The sequence below is a fragment of the Erithacus rubecula genome, assembly GCF_903797595.1.
Source record: "Erithacus rubecula genome assembly, chromosome: 14".
In the NCBI taxonomy this organism is placed as follows: Eukaryota; Metazoa; Chordata; class Aves; order Passeriformes; family Muscicapidae; genus Erithacus; species Erithacus rubecula.
In genome coordinates this window covers 986725-1008051 of record NC_136666.1, presented here as the reverse complement: position 1 = coordinate 1008051, position 21327 = coordinate 986725, and the positions used below count along the sequence as shown (strand labels likewise).

General features: G+C 45.6%; 1 protein-coding gene across 5 annotated transcripts in view; it reads right to left on the bottom strand.

The window, feature by feature from the left end:
* The window catches only part of PSTPIP1 (proline-serine-threonine phosphatase interacting protein 1), a 44092-nt gene extending 23268 nt beyond the window's left edge, over window positions 1–20824 (bottom strand). Inside the window, exons 1-4 of one of the 5 annotated variants that reach the window (XM_079318406.1) lie at window positions 20648–20824; window positions 19235–19469; window positions 6608–6708; window positions 3009–3083 (exon numbers count right to left, since the gene is read on the bottom strand). In XM_079318406.1, the coding sequence (XP_079174532.1) occupies window positions 3009–3083; window positions 6608–6708; window positions 19235–19267 (209 nt within the window). In that variant the 5' untranslated portion in view covers window positions 19268–19469; window positions 20648–20824. Of the gene's footprint in view, window positions 1–3008; window positions 3084–3400; window positions 4045–6607; window positions 6709–19234; window positions 19953–19977; window positions 20613–20647 lie in introns of those variants that run through there. The other 4 variants (XM_079318407.1, XM_079318408.1, XM_079318405.1 and 1 more) reach the window with 4 other exon arrangements.
* Window positions 20825–21327: the final 503 nt, after the last annotated feature.

Sequence of the window (21327 nt, the reverse complement as noted above, 5' to 3'; positions counted from 1 at the left end):
CTGTGAACTTCCTGACTGCTGTGGTTAGAAGATAATTTAAAAGAAACATCTTCATATGCTTGCCCTGTTGTTCTCCCCTTCCCTTGGGATCTAGTGTTGAGGACAGAATATTAAGATGAAGGGTTAGTCTGAGCCTGTGTGATCCTTCTTGCAATCTCAGATTGAAGTGTGAGCACCCTGCTGTGCATTGGGCTTGCCAAGGCCTGTGGCAGCTGCTGAGTGAGAGCTGTGCCATGGGAAGAGGAAGCTCCCCTCCCTGTGGAAGGATTTGTACCAGCTGAGCTGCTTTTGGCAAGGACAAGCAGCTGGACCATGGAGTGATGGGGTCCTTTGGGTGATACACTTAGAGGGAACTTTTATTTCTTGAGCTGGAAGCTGGTGTGTTTGCTTGCTCTGTCAGTGGGATCCAACACCAGCTTCTTTTAGAAAGCCCATCTTGGCTTTTTTAGAAAACAAGGAAAGGTGCAGAGAGTGGTCCCAGAGCTGCTGTTACATCCCACTAAGCCTTCCTTACAATCTTTCTTTTGAGCAAGCAGCACATTCCTTCATCTGTGTCTTTGGTGAACAAAAAAGGGCAGTAGAATCTATTTATACATTTAGCTGAGTTCAGCAAGTTGCTCCAACTGAAGCAGAATTTAGGGTGAGAAGGAGCAAACCTGAAAAAATGTTGAAATGGTTCTTTTCTTTGATTCAAAAATAACACTTTTAAAATATAAGACAGTCTTGGGAGACAGTAATTTTGTGCAGCAATGGCCATTCCCTGGTGCAGAGTGCCTTCTCCAGGCTGCTCTGGTGCTTATTCCCTGCACCTTCCTTTGTGCCTATCCTGAAACATCATGTTGAAACATCAACCCTGGCCTTGCAGTTGTTTCTCTTAAGGTCTTCTGGGAATTTTCTCATACTAGAAGATTTTGGGTGTTTGTTGTGGATGCATTTTTTTATGTCCTTTTTATCGATTTTTTGAAAGGGTATCAGGTACCCTTCTGATATTGGGAACTACTGGAGTATGAAATAATTTCCCAGAAGGGACAGAAAGCCTTAGTATCTGAGATATTTAAAAGGTGGCTAAATTTAAGACTAGAGGATAATAATTTTGCATTAGCAAGAAAATGAGTGATTTAAAAATAGTAATTCCTGCTCCTCTGCCATGCATAGTACAGCACAAGAATGTCTGCAAAATGTTCTGCAAAAAAACCCTAAAAGCTACTTTTTTTTCCTGATGATTGTCAGATGGAAGTTTAAAATACAAACACGTTAGGCTTTAAGAAGTACTGCTACCCAAAGCTGCATTTGAAGATATGAACAGCCCTGTTCAGCCTGTCAAGTACTCTATTAGGACCTAGTAGTCTGGATGATAATAGGGAGTGCTATAAAGAGGAAACACTTGCAAAAATGCACAGGGAAAGTTGCAGCATAGTCCTTTCAAGCTTTCCTTATTCTAGGCAGTACATGGATTCCCTCCCTCAGGTCTCCCTGAAGAACTGACCTTGGGGCAGCACTGCTGCCAGCAATCAAAAAATATAAACAAACAGAAACTTCACACCGAGGAGAATACACAGACCAGGAAAATTCAACAATTTTAAGGGATCAAAACCAAACACTGCATTTTCTTGTGTTGTTCCAGCCCTGGACAGACTTTAGTTTTCTCTGATTTTTTGTTTGTCCTGGACAAATGCCCTGTCTGTGTAATTCCTTAAACAATCAGAGTATGCTGAATCAGGGAGAGATAAGTGTCTCTCTGCCTCAGAACAGGCACAGTGAGACACTTGCTGTGATGAAAACATCAGTGCCAGAGCTCTCCCTGAGCAGGTGTGGGTTATGCAAACACAGCAAATCAGCTCTGCAGCACAGCTTTGTTCCTGTCTTCAGCCTGCCCCCCACGCCAAGCTACAAAATCACTGGATCAAAGTGGAGCTGGGCCCAAGTCCAAACTTCCCCCAGCTTGAGGGGAACTTGGATCCATATCCCAGTACTGGCACTTGGCTCTGCTTCTGAATCAAGCTCTCATGGTCTCTTGGGAAAAGGCAAGTGTCTGTGCCAGCCTGGTTGTGCCACCATGGTCACAGCAGTGACACAGCCCCAGGGGTGCTGGCACCTGCCTGCCAGGGCAGGGCAAGGCTTTGGGGCCAGGCTTTCCACAAAATATGGACAGCAAACCACTTGCACTGGAAGTGATCAATCAGTATGGAAAGGAGACTGCAATTAAGAAATGAGCTATGGGATGGAGGAGGGGAGCAGCCCCCAGGGATCAATAGAGCTGCTTTGTGTTTAGATTGAGGTCTTCTCTTTCAGGATTGTCTTCTGTGACCCCACATCTCCATCCTCTGCCACCTTATTACTGTATTATTACTTCTTCCAATAATGACAAAATGTCTCACTATAGCTGCTGCTATCAATAATAGCAGCAGTTTATCAGCAGTGTTTATTAAGTTAAATTCCATACCAACATCTATCTTCCCCTCCCAACACAATTTATACATAATTTAAGATAGTAATGGAGGAGACAGAGAAAAATATATGTCATCTTAGTATATTTCAGTAGTTCCATTGAATTATTTCAAATTAGGTCCCTTCAAAGAGATTTATGTTTTGTACTCCTAAGCTAAGCTTTTTTCCTGCAGAAGCTGATTTTGGGGCCTTTTTAGTTGTTCTGTCACAATTTCTCAGTGTTCACCATCTTTCCAGAATTGTCAAGCCCCCATCCTAAACATTTCAGAACCTTTTCCTTTCTCTTTTTTCCCCACCACTTAGTCTGCTTTTGGAAGCAAATATTAAACATTATGAATTAAAAAAAAAAAAAAAAAAAAAGAAATCTCAGGAAAGAACATACTGTAGTTTCCAAAGAGAGACTGTGAATCCCACTGTGAAGGGCTGTGGTGTTTCCCTTGTGAAGAGCTGTGTAATGCACTGAAGTGAGTGCTAGTGACCCCATCCACAGGCAAAACACAGGACTCTAATATTTCTTCCAAAACCATTTTGTTTGCAGTGATAACAAAAGAATTCCTTACTTGATTTCTGTTTGTCCTCCTGCTTTTCGGGCGATTTGAACCAGCTCTTTCCCATATCTCTCTTCTGCTTGTGCTCTGTTAAAAGAAAAACTTAATTTCTCTGTGGTACCAGGATCACATTCACACAAATCTTGCAAGTGTATCTGAGGTGCAAAACATCAGAAATGCAACTTATTTCATTTCTCCATCTCCTCAATCCTAGTGCTGTTAGTTAACCTCTGAAATATTTTGGGTAAGTTATTTCTGGAAGAAATGAGATAGAAATGAAGCCCATCTTCATGCCTTTGATTACTGTGGAATGCTGTGTGCAGCTCTGCCCCCAAAGGAGGTGACCAGAGATGAGATGAAGGTGTTCATAACACAGCAAAAGGAACCTAAAAATGACAACTGACTCCATCCATAAAACACCAGATGGGAGGAGAGTGAAGAGCAGGTTCCAAAGGATCCGTTCAAGAGATGTTGAGAATAAATGGGAACCAGGGGCAGCAGGAATATTTCCATCCATTAGAAAGATGAGGCAGTGCTGGAAGAGCTGCCCTGGAGCTGAAGGGAAGGAGCCCTGGTGGTTGTGTGGTGAGGCTGGAGCAGATTTGTGGAAGGGACAATTTGTGGCATCTCACGTAATGGGGAACTGCAAGTGGTGACTCAGGAAAGTAGTTCTGTTTCTATGGTTAATAAAGAAATACAAATATTCCTTTGCCTTTGCCCCAGCACTGCAGGAAACTTCTATTCTCTTTTAAAAAAGTATTTGTACTAAATGTGTTACTTCCTTTCTCCTGCAAGACCAGGGTGGAACCAAGTTGTCAGCTTTTGAGTAGCTGCTAAAAACTACTTAATGGTCAATAATAAATAATGAACAGATAGCCTCGTGCTAGCACCTGGGGGAGGGATGATTTTGGTTAGGATAAGTCCAGTTCTCAAAAGCAGTTTCAAAGCATTTCAAACCCTTTTGCCCTGAAACTTGGCACCTTAAAGAAACATATTCTTTGTTCAAGAAATGAATTTGATGTGGGTGCAAGGCCCTACAACGCTGCTGGGTTTTAGTCCCATCAGTCTTCCTACTTGGCCAGGAGGTGCTTTGTATGTCTTTGCTGAGTTCCAGCAGATTGAGGGCTGCTCTTGCAGTTTTGCAGCTGTTGGAGAGCTGGGAACTCCCCAGCACCCTTCCTGCTGGCCCTGGGCTCTGGGAGCTCCTGGCCTGTAGCCCAGGTGCTGTGCTGCAGTGCCCCATCTCCTGGGACCTGAGACAGGCTCATCCCGGGGCTCTGCCAGCCCAAGGAGATCAGACAGGCTGCTGGAGCAGCAGTGCTGGCCCTGCAGCAGGAGCAGAGAGTGCTCCTGGCCTCTGTGTGTGGCTGCCATGTGTGGAATCCTGCTTGTGCTGCCCTCCTGCACTCAGAACAGCTGTATTTTAGTGGGGTGTTCCTACAGCACTGCTTTGGCTTTCCTGCTAAAGGAACAAGGCAAAATATGGTCACAGGCCACACAGAGGCACCACTTCTTTCTCATGTGAGATAAATGACATTTCATCAAAATGCAAATGCACTCCAGACACATGCAGAAGAACACATTAATTTTCCTCAGATTTCAGTATCAAGAAACACTTCTATGTTAGAGGCTTTGCATAGACTCAGTGCATGTGCAGATGACTCCAGTGCTGCAGTCCCACTTTGCTTGCTCAATACACAAGTATATAATGGGAAAACCCATGGCCAGCTTTTAAGCCAGTCCCAGCTCCTGAAACCTCAGCATGGACAGGACTGGACTAGTCCAGGGTCAGAGGAATTTGACAGGAGGCTGATACCATCCCTTCACACCCACCTGCTGCTTTTCCCACTTTCCAGTACTCCTGCACTCAGCTCAGGTTTTCCTGCAGCCATCCAGAGATGGAACATATTTTGTGTTTTAACCCTGGGCTTTGTTCTGAAATACAGAACAAAGTTGCTTTCTCACTCCCAAACCTCTTGAGCCCTTCTCTGGGCCAGTTAGGGGGATTTGTGGTTGGAAAGCTGATGGAGTGTTAGTGTGGCCAGGGCCAGGGCAGTGGTTTCAAACTGCAGGAGTCCTTGTAGAAATTCCAACATGAACCACATGGTATGGGCAGGAAGGGAGATTTATCCCATCTGTGATATTCTGCTGGGTCATTCCTATGAATTATGTGACGATGAGCTGAAACAAGCATGTGCCAGCAGTAAACTGGAAATCCCATCTTTGACTCAGTGCCCACTTCTCATCTCCTTTTCCTCACCCCCACCAAACACGTACACACACAGGAACACACGTACTCACACTCTGCAGTGTCCTGGGGTGTAAAAACCTCATGGAAACATTTGCAAAATGACTGTCTACTTTTTCTTCTCTATGGAAAGAATTTTGTGTTTTCACCATAAACCAGGAAAAACCTCATCCTGCAAGGTTCAGAAGGCTCTGCAGTGTTTTGGAAGGATCACAGGCATGTGCAGCCTCCGATGCAGAATTGCACCGCCCGAGGCCGGCAGAGCAGCTCTGATCTTTGAGAGTTCTGAGGCACAAAGGAACTGTTTTAAACAGCTGCAGCTAAGCTGCCATCAGGCAGATGTGACTTCAGGACTGTGTGATGTGTGCCAATATAACAGGTTTCCACTGGTGATCGAGAAAAGCAACTTAAATAGCTGCAGGTTTTGTGTGAAACAGCCATCTTTGAGTCTGACAGCTCACCCTCTTCAAAGTCCCAGGGCTTTAAAATTAGCCTTCAGAAAACCACCCTAAACCCAAAAAAAAACTAGATGGGGACAGTATGGGAAGAAAAAGCAGGAAAGCAGAGCAATATTCATAAATTGACAGTGCTGACATGAGCTGCTCTGGGATTGCCTGCTGGATATATAATCCATATTTGTGTGGTCTTTCCTACACGTCAAGCCTGAGCAAGTGTGTGCTTCATGCTGCATGCTGAAACTGCTGAAGCCACTTCAAAATAGAACCAAATTTCAGAGCTGTTTTTTGAAGGCACAACTACAAAAATGAATGGCAAAGGAGCCAGAGCAGCAGCACAAAATTGTCAGCTGTCCATAGCTGCTGTTGAGAATCCCCAAGAAGCATGTAATCAGAAACATAAATCTACAACATCCTTACTCAAAGATTGCTAAGGTTGGTGAACAACAGGAGCTGGTTTGGGCATCTGGGTAAGGCTTTAGGCAGCATTTAAAGTAGCTTTGTATTTTAAAAAGATCTCATTTTTGGTACTGGCAGGAAGCTGAAACATGCCTGTGGCCACAGCATGTTCAAAGAGAAACAAAAATGTGCAAGTCATTTTTGCCCTGCAAAAGGGGAAACTTGAAAATGCTGCTTGTGGATGTAGGTGCTACTGTGTGATTCAGGACCCATAATGAGGTGTTTTAGTGGAGCTCAGGGTTTCTGACTCTTTCAACCTTCTCTTCCCTTCTCAAGCCTTTGAGATTTCTGTTTATCTACTTTCACATCACAAGGCTGGGATTCAAATCACTCAGGCTTGTCTATGTAAGCTCATAACAGTACCAAACTGAGAAACAGCCTGCTAGTCCCTTCCAGACACCAAATGAGACAAAAAAGGAGGCTGTTTACACTTTGTCTGATTTTCATACCTCTGCTTGAGCAAATCCTCCACATCTTTGCACATCTTCTTCCCCTCCAGCAGCCGCTGTACGAGCACCTCGTAGCCAGTGTGGAAGGTGAACTCCTTGCACTGAAGACAGAAAAAGTAATAGCTGTTAAGAACATCAGTTCCTCTTCCCTTAATTCTAATTCTTACTTCTTAATTCCTCTTAGCATATTTCTCAAAAGAAGGATCAGAGTCAGCTCAGTACACATATCAAGCTGTGGGGAAGTGACTGTGCCACCTGGTCAGGTGGTGTTTTCATGGGAGGGTTCACAGCACAGGGACACAGGATTTCTGTGTTCTGCTCCTGGTCCTCACAATAGCATCAGGACAAGCCATTTTTCCACAGAGAGCCTGAGTTAACCAGCACATAGTGATAGCATTATTGAAAATGTAGTGGTGAGTGTTCTCTGAGCTTTATGTTCCAGCATTATGGTAAAATCACGAGCTGTGAAAGCGTAAAGAGTGAGTGTGTTCCTTCCCTCAAGCACTTTATCTGCAATACAAGCCCTTCTATATGAACTGAATGCAGTTTATACATCCCTCTACTGTCCCCTAAGCAGTTACCATCTAATAAATGGGTTACTTTATTGCCTTCCACCACCACTGTGAAGAAGACAGCTGTTTGAGTTCTGGTACTTGGAAAAGATTCTCTGGCAAGCAACTGCTGGGCACTTGAGCTTGTGCTTTTGCTTCCTTGTTGCCGGGACTGGAGAAGAGCAGGGGAGCTCTGGGGATGAATGGTGGGGGTTGATGGCAGCCTTGGTGCTGCTCACACAGGCCTTGGGTCTTCTGTGGAGATTTGCAGATCTAGGAACAAGTTTTTTTGGTTCTTCAAGAGCTAGGATAAATTTCTGCAGTCAAACCCGGTAAACTACAGCCTGTAGTAACATTCCAGTGCTACAGTTCATTGTAAAAGCCATCACCCCTGAAGAAACAGGATCTCAAGCCCAAAACACTCATTTTCCTAATGTTTCCAAGGGCAATTTACACACACATCGCAGAGAGGGATCTTGCTGTGAAATAAATGAGAAGCAACAAGTTTTGCCATTCAGAGAGAAAAGTAGGAAAGGTTCTTGATAATATCCTGATAATGGACTTAGCACTTCCCCTCTCTCTTTTTTTTTGAGGATATTCCAATGGCAGAAGTAAAAATCACTATAAATGGCTCCCTCTTCCTGGCAGAAACTCTGGTCAGATGCTCCACAACCAACTCACACCCCCAGCATTTTAACTGTATATTTTGAGATGCAATTAGCTACATCCCATAGCTTTCTTGTCCCAGAAATGCTGTCCATGAGGTAAGTGGAAATACACCTGTAGGTGCCACCCCAGCAGTCAGCCACTGCCACAGGCACCAAAGGCAGAGTGACAAGCTCACTGTGAAGTCAGTCTGCCATTCTGTTCAATATCTCTTTGTGTTCAATAAATGCTAAAATTCCCTTGGTGTCTTTCCTCACCTCTTTTAAACTGGCACAATTGTTACACTCAAAGGATGATGGATCATTTATGTCCCAGAGAATGCTCATTAAATTCCCTGAGCAGAGAATGCAACTCCAACTTATTATCAACCCAAATCCACACACAAACACACACAAAACCCAAAACCAAACACAACAGACTGAGTCCATGGGGCAGTCTCAGCAGGCCCCACTGCCTGCCAGGTTCCTCTGGGTTTGTTCCTCTGGCTGGTCCTTGGAGAGAGATTTGGCTCCCAAGAGAAACTCCTACCACAGACACTTATTTAACCTATCTTCATTTTGGAGGACATTCATCTCAAAATGTTCTCAGGGTCAGAAATCCAAGCCAGGGCTCACAGGCAGCAGCTTTGGCTGTGATCTGAGCAGCTCGTGCCTCCTGCCCAGGCTGCAGAGGGAGGGAGAGGAAACACCACAGCCAGGCTGGGACAAGTGCTGGAGCTGCTCTGGTCACTCATTCTGCAGCACTGTTCTTAATTTCCAACCACAACAGAGCCATGAATCACTTAGGCCTCAACTTACTAGCACAAAAGTTTCCCTTTCATCTCAACAGCATTATTTCTACTTCATGTGTTGTACAACTGCATCCCCTCTGAACCTCTCCTTGCATCCAAACAAACCTTTGCCCTTTCCTGACATTCTGCCTTTCATCTCATTTATTCCCATGTGTTGTTATAGCACCTGTTTAAGGTTGAATAAATCCCTGTAGGACAAGGATGATGCTTTACCACTCCAGTAAAGACTAAGTGATGCTTTGTAGCATGGCATAAATGTCAGCTCTCTGAGAATCACTTGTGGTCCATCAGAGACCAATGGGACCATTGTTTGTCTTCTTCCACTATCTAATCACAGCAGTGGCACTTAAATGAGCTATGATCTCCTGCAATTCTCTGCTCTCCTGTTATTTTATTCAACAAGGTCTCAGAGTATATTCGATTTTTTCACTAGTGATCTCTTACTCCCATTTTGTACTTTGAAACTTTGATTTTTATCTGTTTTCTGTTACCCCAGGCTTGAAGGTTATCAGACACCTCCTGCACAATATTTCATTCTACCTGTTTGTTTCAAGCACAGCTATTTCCCACCCATTCTTCATGTCTCATGGCAGGATCCAGCACTTCCCCCAGATCAGTGTCTTTGCTCTCTTTAGAGCTCTTCCCCTGCTTTGTCTGTTCAGTTCCATTTTGTTTTCATCTAGTGTCTTAAGGATTTCCTGTGTAGCACCAGAACTGACCCCACATTTTCTTTGTCAAGACAATCAGACAGCAAGATTGGATCTCATTAAACAACTGTCTAGCCTCGCTAAGCTGTCTTGCCTCTATTCTATTTTCCATTTACCATTTTGTGTTATAATTAGCACCCACATTGAATGTTTTTGCAAAAGCTGTTAAGCTGCACTGCTCAGACAGTGCTTGGTACTTCTCAAAAAGGATTTTGTGATGATTCTAAGAACTAATGAATAGCCAAATAACTTTTTTTTTTTTTTAGAAATTGGAAAAAATGCTTTAATTAGATAATAAATATAATCATTAAATGTGTAAAACATCATTTACTTATACTAAAATCTAGTTACTTGGAAGAGAGCAATTTGACTCACCACCAGTAATTTCTCTCATTGCCAAGAAAGGGATTCTGCTTACTCAAAGCATGTGTGGCTGTGAAAGAGGATTTAATCCTTGTTACTAAAAAAGATTAGTTATTCCTTGTTGTCCAACAGGCCTATAATCACCAATAAGAAAGTGCTTGACAGGGATTTCAATGTTGTGAGCAGAGTTGTGCTGTCCTGAAATTCACCCCTAACTGCTCCTGTGCCCTGCTCTCTGCCTGGGGATTTTCTTCTTGTTTTTTTCTTGAAAATTGCAGGTAAAGGAGGGGCAGCTTTTCCTCTCCCCTGTCCAGTGACAGAAGTTGTTTCCCTCCAGTGCAATGAGCAGCACTGTTCCTCCAGAGACAAAAGGAACGTGGAGGTGAGTGTATGACTGAAACCCACAACTCTGTGCTCTAGTTGAAGCAGAACAGCTTTTCCTAGAACACTTGAAAGGAGGCATGGAAGCCTGCAAGCAGAGATGATGACAGTGAGCACACTGAGATACCTGTTCTCCTTTCCATTTCTTTTTCCCTCTGAGGATTGTCAATGCTGCTCCCTCCCATCAGCACTTTCCTGTGAGATCTGTGCCTTGGGACTGTGGCCTGTCCCTCCTGGTAGGGGTTTCTCCATGGGTAACCACCCAGGCAAATATCAGGAGTTAATTGTGGGAGAGACTATTCAGGGCTGGCTCTGAGCTGGCTCCTGCAGCCATTAGGGAGAGGATCCCAAGATTTGCTTTGGTAATGAAGTGCAAGGAAAGACTGGGAGTTCCCTGCCCGAGGGCAGAAAGTACCAGGATTGCTGGGTGACATAATTTCTTCTTACCTTCTGGTGGCACCATGCTGAGTAACCTTGTGCCTTTAACAAGTCACTGAGAATCAGCCTGGTTCCAGAACATATTCCTGTGAGCCTTGTGCAGCTGGCTGCCCAGAGGGAACTGCAAGGCCTTTTGAAGTACAAGAGTTGACATTTTGAAGTGACAAGGCTACTATTGCAATGATATCAAAGACTAAAATGCTGTGCTCATTACTGATCAGCTTTCAGTAAATCCCTTTTCCAATGGACTGGACTGCAGCAAAGCCATCCAAACTCCTGTACAAAGCACTCACTCCACGGTGCATCCTGCCTGTCCAGCTGGTGATGGTAACAGTGATGTGAGCTCATCAGCTCATTGTGGCTGTGCCATGGCAGCTCTGGGTTTTTCTGCTGTGGCTCCTCTCCTTGGGGCATTTCTAACCATGCCTGCCCATCCAGGACTTTGTTTAGAGGCAGTTTACACAGCACAGCTCAGAGCTCTCCCTGCTCCTGCAGGATTAGCTGGCTTGGCAGCACCTCAGCATCTCCCCCAGGGCAGCCTCTGCTGCTGAAGCTGTGTGTCCTGTCTGGGGAGTGCCAGAGCTGCAGCTGGGCTTGCTGCAGGGCCCTGGAGCTGCAGGACTCTGGAGCTGCTGCTCTGCCTCTCAGCAGGACAGGCTCACCCCAACACCTCCAGCTGCAGCACCTGCTCACCTGCTTTCTGTAAGGAACCAGCTGGGAACAGGGACAGCAACCCCAGGGCACAGCAGGGCAGTGGCACCACCCTGATGAGGAGCAAGGGCTGGAGAAGGAAAAACTCCACAGCAGACACTGGGTGCATTGCTCAGTGCCCAGCAGGACAGTGCTGAGCTGTTGTGGTGATGAACACACCACCAAAACCCACACATGGTACCTGCTCTGCACCTCTCAGGGAGCCTGGCACGAGCACTGACAGCCACAGCAGAGCTCCCAGGGGTTCCTTCAGCCTCATCTGCCCTCATTCAGGAATTATTTGAAATGTATTATCTGCTAATATTAAAATTAAGTAATTTTTTTTTTAACCCACACACTTAAATTTGAAAGTACTTAGTTAGAAAAGTCAATTCCTTGTCTTGATTCCTAATGATATTTTTCCAAAGCTTGTATCAGAAGTGTTCTCACACAGTTTTGGGCTGAAAATGCTAAATGCTGCAACAAAAAGCATGACAAAAAACTAGGAGTCCATTCAGGAAATCCAAATAGAACAAACTTCTGGAACACCAACGGGACAGCAAGAATCCCTCACCAGTTTTTAATGGGAGCTTGGTGTGGCTACATGACCCACATGTAAGTTTGAGGTGGCAGCATCCCTTTGTATTTTCTCTATATGACTTCAGACAACAGCTGAATCCATAAATTAAAGTGGCTTCTCCTTGGGAGCCAACAGAGAGGCCAGAAGTGAGGATTTGCACCTGTCTTTCAGAAGGCACAGCACAGTTGCCATGGTCCTTCTGAAACACAACAGATAAACGTGTCAATGGTGAAATCTGCTGTTCCTTCAGTCTCCCACTGAGTAATATTAGCTACACAAGAGAAACTGGAAGAAAAATAAGGAGAAATAGAATCTTACAAGTAGAGGATACTTCTGTTTTACACAAAATAATGGTCAGAGATTACTTCTGTTTCTATTCCTCTTTACTTCATCCGCTTCCAGTTTCCTTCTCTGTTACAAGAGGGCTCCTGTCCTTCTACAAGCACTGTGGGCTCAGTTCCCAGACCACGGTGAGTGAAACAACCTGAAGCAGCCCTGATTTGCTCAAGCACAGACACAACTGTCCATCAGGTCTTACAGAGCCCCTGGAACCAGACCTGCTTAGATAGTGCATTAATTTATTAAAAAATAATATGTGTCAGGAAATATCCCCAGAGTTTTGCTGTACAAGGGAAATGAATTAGAGATTTCCTTCAGTTCTTAGTAAAGGTTGTTTCAATAGCTAAATGTCACCAGTTCCATTTCACAAGAGATCTTTGCCACCTAAATAATCATTTTCAACATATCCGATTACTCAACATGATGCAAGGTTCTTACACTGCATTAGCATCTGGTTGAGACACCCCCTGCCACAGCTGCCACAGCACCCCCCACGTGCTGCCTGTGCAGGGAAGGGGAATTTCATTTGAGCCTCTTTCTCCAGCAGTTTATGTGGGGGTGACCCCTGTGGCAGGAGGGAAGGGGTGCCTGGACTGCAGGCTCCAGGCAGCGGCTGCAGGCAGGGAAAGCTCCAGTTCCTGTTCCAGAATGTGCCTTCCCCTGCAGAGCTCCCACAGCCACAGAGGGGTTTATGAACCTGCTCTCCTCCTCTTTGGTTACAAATGCATCTTAATTCTCCCCCTCCACAGAAAGCCTTTACCAGGTGTGAACTTCTTCAAAGCCCAGCCTTATCTTCCAAAACAGCACCCCTACTTCCAGTATGTATTTTGCACATAAGAGATTGTTTCAGAAACCCAAGTCCTAACCAAATGTGCAGGGTCTTTCAGTGGCAGGGCCCTCCTTTCCTTCTCCTGCTGCTCCTGGGGATTTTGGTCCCACTGAGCAGCAGCCCCAGGGCTGTTTGTCAGTCCTTACTTGTGAATAACCCTTCAGCCATTACAGCCCCTACTGCAAGGAGCATGAGGTGATGAGACTCAGACCTCAGGGCTGCTGACCACCTATTTCCCTTCTTGTCTTTGTTCCCACGCTTTATTCTTTATTTTTCATTCATATTATGAATACAATAGCCTGGACAAATTGAGAGCAGCACAGAACAGCTTCTTGATTTGAAAATCTCTTACATTAAAGCAAAAGGCTTGTGATTATTTATTTATTTGCTCTGAAAGGAATCACAGGAGTGGTATCTCTAAGCTAGCCCAAGCTGGTACATTTTCACTTAATTCCCAAGACTGTTGCCTTTCATAAAGTTGCATGAGGAGCTATGGAACTTTTCAATTCCTCAGTCTTGTTCAGTGACTTTTTTTAGTACTAAAGTACTAAATTTCAGGTACAGTAAGGGAATAATTCTCTGGGGAACTGAAAAGCTGTTGGGGTCCAGATGCATATTTTCAAGGTAGGTGTTTTCCTTCACCTTGCCACCCCTGAGCAAGGCTGAGTGATCTCCATGCAGAGCTGTTCCCCCAGCCCTCACCTCATCCCAGCCTCAGGTCCTCAAACTCTTACTGAACAGAACTGTGGCTGCTGAGAAAAGTTTTATTACAAAACCTAGATTAAACTGGAGATGAAACTCCAGTGTTTTCTGTGCCATCTGCCCACTGGAATCTACCTTGCTGTGGCAAGGAAAATGAAATTAGAAAAGATTTTCTTGAGCTAAAGGAGCTGAAATATAACCAAGCAGCCTAACTTGCCTTCCATAGAAGCACTCAATGAGTGTTACTGGATGGAAATTCCAGGTGCTCCCCTGTGCCTGTGAAGCAGCACAAGTTCAGTGTCCCCAGCCAGTGACTGAAGAAAGAGAGGCAGCTCTGCTGCACTGTCAGCCTCCAGGGAGGAAAGGGACGGGTGTGAATCACCCAGCCCTGCCAGGAAAAAATCGGTTGAAATGAGATTGGTGGGGACACTCTGAGATCCACCTGAGAAGCTGTGGTGGGAGGGGAGGCCGGGGGGCTGGCACTGCACAAGAGGGGCCGGGTGTGTTTCAATTCCTGTGGGAGGGAGCAGAGCGCACGCAGCCGGGGCTTCGCAGGGCCAGGGACAGGGCAAGAGGCAATGCCCGTGGAAATCCAAGAAGTACTGGCTCAGCACAGGAAGGATTTTGCTGGGAGGGTGGTGAGACACAGGATCAGTTTGCTCAGAGAGGCTGTGGAGCCTCCATCTGTGGAGGCACTGCTGTGCCTGCCCTGTGCTGGGGGAGGGCTGCCTGGAGATGCCCAGAGACCCCTTCCAGCCTCAGCTGTCCTGTGACTGTGCCTCAGAAAATGCACCCCTGCTTTAGCAAGCCACAGGACTCCCTCTTTGATCTCTGTGTGAGGCTCCATTTCAAGCTGTGTGTGACACTCTCAGTGGTGTTGGTTAGATGTGGCTGTGTGCATGCGGGTGAAGAGTCCATGACTCACCTATTCCATATTTAAAATACAGACTCATGGCACACTTAAAACGGGCAGAAATAAGAATTTTCCCTTTCTCTGAGCCAGGCAAAACCAACCAACTTTTGCAAAGCAGGATGGATACAGCTGTGTAAAAATATTAAGAAAGTTGTCACAGTAACTTACTTCACTGATCAACCAATTTTAATAGTCAAACCCCTCAGTTGCAATGTGGTCATCAGAAAAATGTAATAAAGTATTTAGACAGTATTTAACTGTCTAATTCTTTCAGTCACTGACCCAAAATGAACTTTCTGTAAATCCATTCATCTAGGATTAGTTCATCTGAGCTTCATTTTAGCTGAGTTCTGCTCAGAAGTGACTTGTGAAGCACCAGTGTTTCCATAGGCACGATGACTGCTGAGGTTTTCTACTTGTGATTTCCTCTGTTTTCAATGACTGTTGTGACTGCCCCCCTTCCACCCTCCCCAGGTGCTTCTCATTGCCTCAGTGAGCAAAGTGTCCTTCCCAGAGCAGCTGAAGGAATGGAGGAAGAAATCACATTTCAAAAGAGTAGAGCAGCTTCTCTGTGGAGACAAAACTGACCTCACAACAAACACAGACATCAGCTGGGCAACCAGTTCAACTTTTCCAAGCTGGTTCCCCCTTTATTCCCCATTTCCACACACTCCCTGCAGTGATGACTTGGCCTGGATGTGATCAGGGCTGTGGCCATGGCCATTCCTCTGGAGCTCAGGGTGAGGCAGGACAGGACCATGGCCACACCTCTGGAGCTCAGGGTGAGGCAGGACAGGACCATGGCCACACCTCTGGAGCTCAGAGTGAGGCAGGACGTGCTGACAGCAGAGCTCACCTGTGTGCTGTTGTGCAGGGAGATTTATCTTAATCTGCCTTTTGTCAGTAGGGTCAGATGTAACTGGTGACATGCCATTCAAATCAGCCTGGGTGGAAGCCCCTTGCAAGCTGGGATGCCAGGCTGGAAGGTTTGCCTTCCCAAGCTCAGCCTTGGGGTGCTGGGCTGCCAGGAGCCTCCTCAGCTCCAGTTCCTCCCAACAAACCTGCCCAGTCTCACTTCCTCCTCACAGACCTGCTGCAAAACAACAGGCCCTGCAAAGCTCAACCTCTACAGGAAAGCAGGGGAGCTCCTGGTTTAAAAACTTCCTATTTTGAGTAGAACAATTGATGCTATAGTTCTTCAGCACGTTGCCTAATAAGTTTAGGAAATAGCTTTACTATGACTTTTATCACTATAGAGCTCTTGTTCCACAGTTAAGTCTCATTAGAAGCTAAATTATTTGTGAAGTTAATGACATCTTTTTCGGCATATATAACAGACCATGGTGTGAAAAAGCTATGGCAGAAGTTGAGAGGCTCACCTCTCACAAAGTCAGCTTTGCACTGAACCTGAGGCTGAACACAGCCTGAAGTCAAACAAGAGACATGAAACATCTTTGTAACAGTCCCTGTTCTGAGCACTTCCATGGCTCCCATGTGTTTGAGCACAGCCAGGGTTCCACAGGCAGGGATGTGGGAAGGACCAGCCCACTGCAGGGCAGGGGAGCAAATCCTGCCAGCTCGTGTTCAAGGCCTGCTTCATACTTGCTGGCCTTCATCTCCCCCACACTTCTAAATGTGAGCTCTGAGAATCCATCAGCCCCGAGCACATCCCACAGCTGAGAAGGAACAAGCATTTCACACTTCAAGGGTTTATTTTTAAATCCTAAGTACCTTAGGAGCCCATGACGTATTTTCAGAATTGACTTGGCTGCTTGAGTTTGATTCAGAGCTGTCCAAGGGAATAGATTTGCTCTCCCTTGACTCTGGGCACTTTGGAGCCTGCCCCAAAACTAACCAGCTCCTGTGAAAGTTTTCCTCATTCCCTGTTCCCAGGTGGGTATGGCAAAGCCAGGAAGTGGTGCTGGCACCTTCCTACCTCTTGGCCAGAAATTGCTGCATTTCAGGGGCTGCAGCTGCACTTTTGAGCAGCAGGTTGGAGGGATATTAAATAGAAGAAAAAGGCATTGACAGGAATTGCAAAGGAAAAGCAACAATGAGTGCAAGAACACAGAAAAACACTCTGACTGAGGGGAAAGATTTTCTTGGATAGTGGTTTTGGTAACAAAATAAAATTACTGTTGCTCTGCCTGTTAACGTAACCCTGTTAACGTGGAACTCAGCTGGTGCCACACACCACTCCTCATTAACATGGGAATTTCCCTTCCTCTCACATGATGGCAGGGAAGACAGGTAACATCTGTCAGGCTTGTACAGCAGCCCAGCAGAACATTTATCCATCAGCAACTGCCCTGTGCTGGCTAGCAAACCCATCTGAATTTTCATCTCACAAACATTCTCCAAAAAATATTATCAGAGGATAGAAAACTTCTGTTAAGAAGCACATTTTAGTACAGACTTTGAGCAACTGTCCCTTAAACCACTACAGAGTGTGTGGAGCATATAGAAATAAACATTGTAATTTAAAAATACACAGGATTTTGCTCAGGCCATGCTACAAAGAAAATAAAATTGAACTAAGCGTGGAAGTTTTAGAATAGTACTATCACTGCTATATTTATTTGGCAAAGAGAGGCTAAAACTTAAACCTGTTATAAGGAACAATTTGCATTTTCCTGGAAGACAGCACATCCTGTTCTTATGAAGTCTGGATAACTCTGGGGAGGAGCTGGGGGAGATCTCCTGCTTTTAGGTTTCTTTACATATTTGACATTGAGGTAGGTCCTGAGGAAACCCCTGCTTATCCAGAAGTTCCTGCTGGTGGAGCAGGGAGGTGCTGCTCAGGGACAGCTGGCCAGGGTGAAGCACAGGGAGGGGGTGCAGTGATCAGAGATCAGGGCTCTGTGCTGAGGCCCCACCACAGGGCAAACACCTTTTGGGTGTCAGTCAGAAAGGCAGTTCCTGTTCAATGTCCACACCAAATACAGGAGATAATTGTTCACTGAAGCAAACCCCATTTTCTTCTCAAACAGAACCTTATGAATGCAAAAATAATTGCTGATCTTGTGATCTGGGGGGCAAGCTGCACACTTGTGGGGTGTTGTGCAATATCCTGTAAGTTTTCACTTTAAAAGACTTATTGCATAGCTAAAGCTTCCGTCCTGCAACCAGGTATATTCCTGACCTCTTAATCAAGCTGGGCAATACATCTCCAGCCAAAAAATATGAAATCCAAAGGTGCCTTCCTTTAAATAAGGTGTTAGCTTCAAAGCTAAGCAGGGATTTGAGTCATGGTAACGTGACTAAGCACAGGAGAGGAGTTTAGGGAAGAAGAGCCACAAAGAACCGGCCTGGCCAGATCGTCAGCTGGCATTAATCACCCTCACACTACTCCATAGCTTCATTTACTCTCCTAAAGACCCAGGCACTGAAAAGTAACTCTCCCAAATGTCTCAGCTCTAAAAGTCAGTCAGTCTGAAGGTGCCTTGTTTTCCAAGAAGTTCAGCAATGGAGGGCTGAAGCTGCCAGGCTAGCACTGGCCCCAGCTGTGTGGCAGCCTGGCACTGCACTGCACTCAGTGATGCACAAACCAGGAGAACCTCACCTAGGTATGGTCACAGTTAGCCCTAGCACCAACCCTGACTTTCGTGTTTCCTCACTGTTTATATTCTTTTTAACTGTTCAAATCTAGTGCTGCAGTGGGGGTGGAGAGGGCTTCCTGGAAGTGCCCAGAGGATGGTGGTTCACTGAAATGTGTTTTTGCCTCTGCCCTTCTGTTTTCTACCAAGAGAGGGTTTACCCTGAAGCGGGGGTGGAGAGAAAGAAAGCACGAGCAGAAGGAACAGCCAGGCAATGGCAGGAAAAGTTCATATAGCTTCATGTCTTTCTTTAAGTCAGTCCTAGATGCTGGATAAATGATTGCCCAGAAAAGAGGCAACCACATAATATCCTGTTTACTCAATGTTGCAATGTTAGAATTTTGATTTTGAACTTTCATTTTCCAGTTGCAAGAGAATCTCAGATTACCAATGTGAGAGAAATTACAGAGGTCCTTCTACTTTGCAACTGCAGGGAAAGAGTTTGAAAACAGGAGACCAAAAGGATTTTGAAACAAAAGTCAAATAACAAGTATGGAGCAGATCCCCTCGTTTCAGTATTTGCTGGTTTTAGGTCAGCTGGGAATGTTTGGGCTTAGGTGTGGAGTGTCTGTGCTGGTCTTTTCTAACCTGTGCTGTCTCACAGATCCTGAGCTCTGCATGCCTGGGAATGCTTCTGGCAGCAGGGTGGGAGCCTGGAGCTGAGCAGGAGCATTTTGCTGGCAGCTGCTGGCTCTGCTCTTCACCAAACAGGAGGGAATTCAGCCTATAATTGGCACCAGCTCAGCCGCTCTGAGAGCCACTGGTAGAGCTGAAGACACTCACTGCAAGCAGGCTGTGAGACAGACAAATCTGTGGTCTCTTCAAAAGCAGTTCTGGCCCTAGCACTGGGAGTGTCAGGGGTTTTATGGGGACTGGATATATTCTTTACACTGCATCCTTCTGCCCAGGATTAAACACTTCCACTCCCAAACTATGTTTTTGCTTGGAGACAAATTTGGATTTTTACTAAACTAAATTTAGAACACAGAACAGCATTAAGTTAGTTTTAAACTATATATAGAACCAAGCTAAATTTTAAAATATTTTAAAATACAGAAAACACATAGTAAAAGCTCACTTACCCAAAAAGCATCTTTAAACTGCAGCTGGGTCATGATTATTGCTCTGTGCAGAGGTAGGAATCCTTCAGCAGGTCCGTTGTGGGGCGAGTGCAGCAGCAGGCACAGCTCTGAGCCTTGTCACTGCACCCCAGCCCAAGCAGAGAGTGCAGCACATCCACAGACCTGTCCCTCCTGAAGTCAGGCTGGTGCCAATAGCACAGGGTTGTCCCAGGCAGCTCAGAGAAATGACCTGTGGCTGTGAGGGACAGAGGGCAGAAGAGCTGTTGCTCATACAGAGAGACATGCAAGTGCTCAGCACCCGCACCCCAAACCTGTTTCTCTTCTGGTAAACAGTTAATATTGAAATGAGGAAGCAAGGAGATGTCAAATGGTGTCAGGCTGCTCCTTGCCTTGGGTGAGTCTGAGCGGACAGGAAAAAAGAGGGGAAAAAAAAAAGGCATTAAGTTCAGTGATATGATACGATCAGCTGCAGGAGGAGAGAGAGAAACAATTACAGTGCAAAGGAAACCAGCACAATACAAAGAGATAAGCTATTCTCTAATGCTGTGTCTTGCAAAGGAAAAGAAACAGAAGAAACATAGGTGCCCCATTTCTGCAGCACCTTCTGGGGCTCCCAGAGCCCATGCCTTTGCACACAGGAAGCTCAGCTCGAAGCTGCATTTTGCAGCTGAGAAGGCTTTTCAGGACTCAGGGTAAATGAAGAACCCTGAGAAGTGTGCAGATGTCTGCACACATTTAGATACCTGGATGTCAATGTAGAGAACACTCCTGATTTGCATGCCCTCATATAAATGTTCATATGAATATGCAAGATATGTGAAATTTAGAAGTAAAATTCAGTCTTGAAAAAGAAGAGAGCTAAGAGTTTGTTAGCAGCAGGACCTGAGTGAAGCCTCACAGACCAGTGAAGCAGCAACACTAGACCACACCCAGCACCCCGCTGACACCAGGTATTGCAGGCAGCTCCCCAAATCAGCTCCTCCATTGTTATAACACAGCTGCAAGTACCTGAGCACAGGGTAACACTTCTATGCTTCCCTGAAATTCTCTCCAAAGCACCTGTCCTTCAGGTGAGGTTGCCTTTGTTTACCTTCTTAGAATGTTTCAAGCATTCTTAAAGAACTGTTTTTAAGCACTCACTGGCATTTTTGGGCTGTTGGGAAAAAAAGAAAAACAGTCCTGTGATGGCTGTCTATGCAGGAGCTGTCTGTCCACACCACGAGCACATCAGGACTTACTGATCTCCAACCCACTGACTGCTCTGGGTGTTGCTGTTTTCCTGCTGTCCCACAGCAGCAATTCTGCCCCCCAAAAACATCATCCCCGAGTGGGGAACTCTTACAACTTCCCTGGGCTCCAGCAGGACTCGGGGCTCTGCTCACAGAGCTCTGCAGCAGATGGGGCTGCACTTACCCTGCTCACTGCATGGGTATTTTGGAGCTGGTGCTTTAAAGAATTTGCAAAGTTCCTTCCTGATGGTCTGAAGAAGACAGGGAATGGGCAGGGACTTTGTGAGAGGAAAGTCTGGAGGGTCAGAGCATCATTGCAATGAGAGCGGGAGAAAGAGAAACCCGAGGATTCACTTGTAGACAGTGTAGCTTTCTTCCAGAAGGGAAAATTCCTTGAAAAATGTATTTTGAGGCCATGGGCACTAGTCACACTTGATCTGTATGCAAAAAAGATTTAAAAAAAGGTCTTTTTTTAGAGTGTTTTATCTCAGTTCTTCCAAACCTAAATGTTTCCTGTTACTATTTCCAAGTTACAGCTGTGTTTCAAAACCATCTTTGCTGCTGTTGGGGTTCATAAAAATGCACTGAGTGCATTTGAGCCCTCTGAAACGATATGCTACTTTTCTGCTATTTTTAGTTTGGCCTCCAGCCACAAAACCAATTATTTGACTGAAACCTCAGGCTGGGCTCTGTGCCTGCATCCATCCCACCCAGGAGCTCTGGTGTAGCACAGAGTCCCCAGGGATGCTCTCTCATCTCTGGGTGGGTTTCTCAGAACTGCCCAGAGCAGGTCTACAGTTTGGGTAATTTGATGAGCTGTCAGAGTAGCTGGTGTGAGTCCCAGCCCAGGCTCTGATGAAGCAG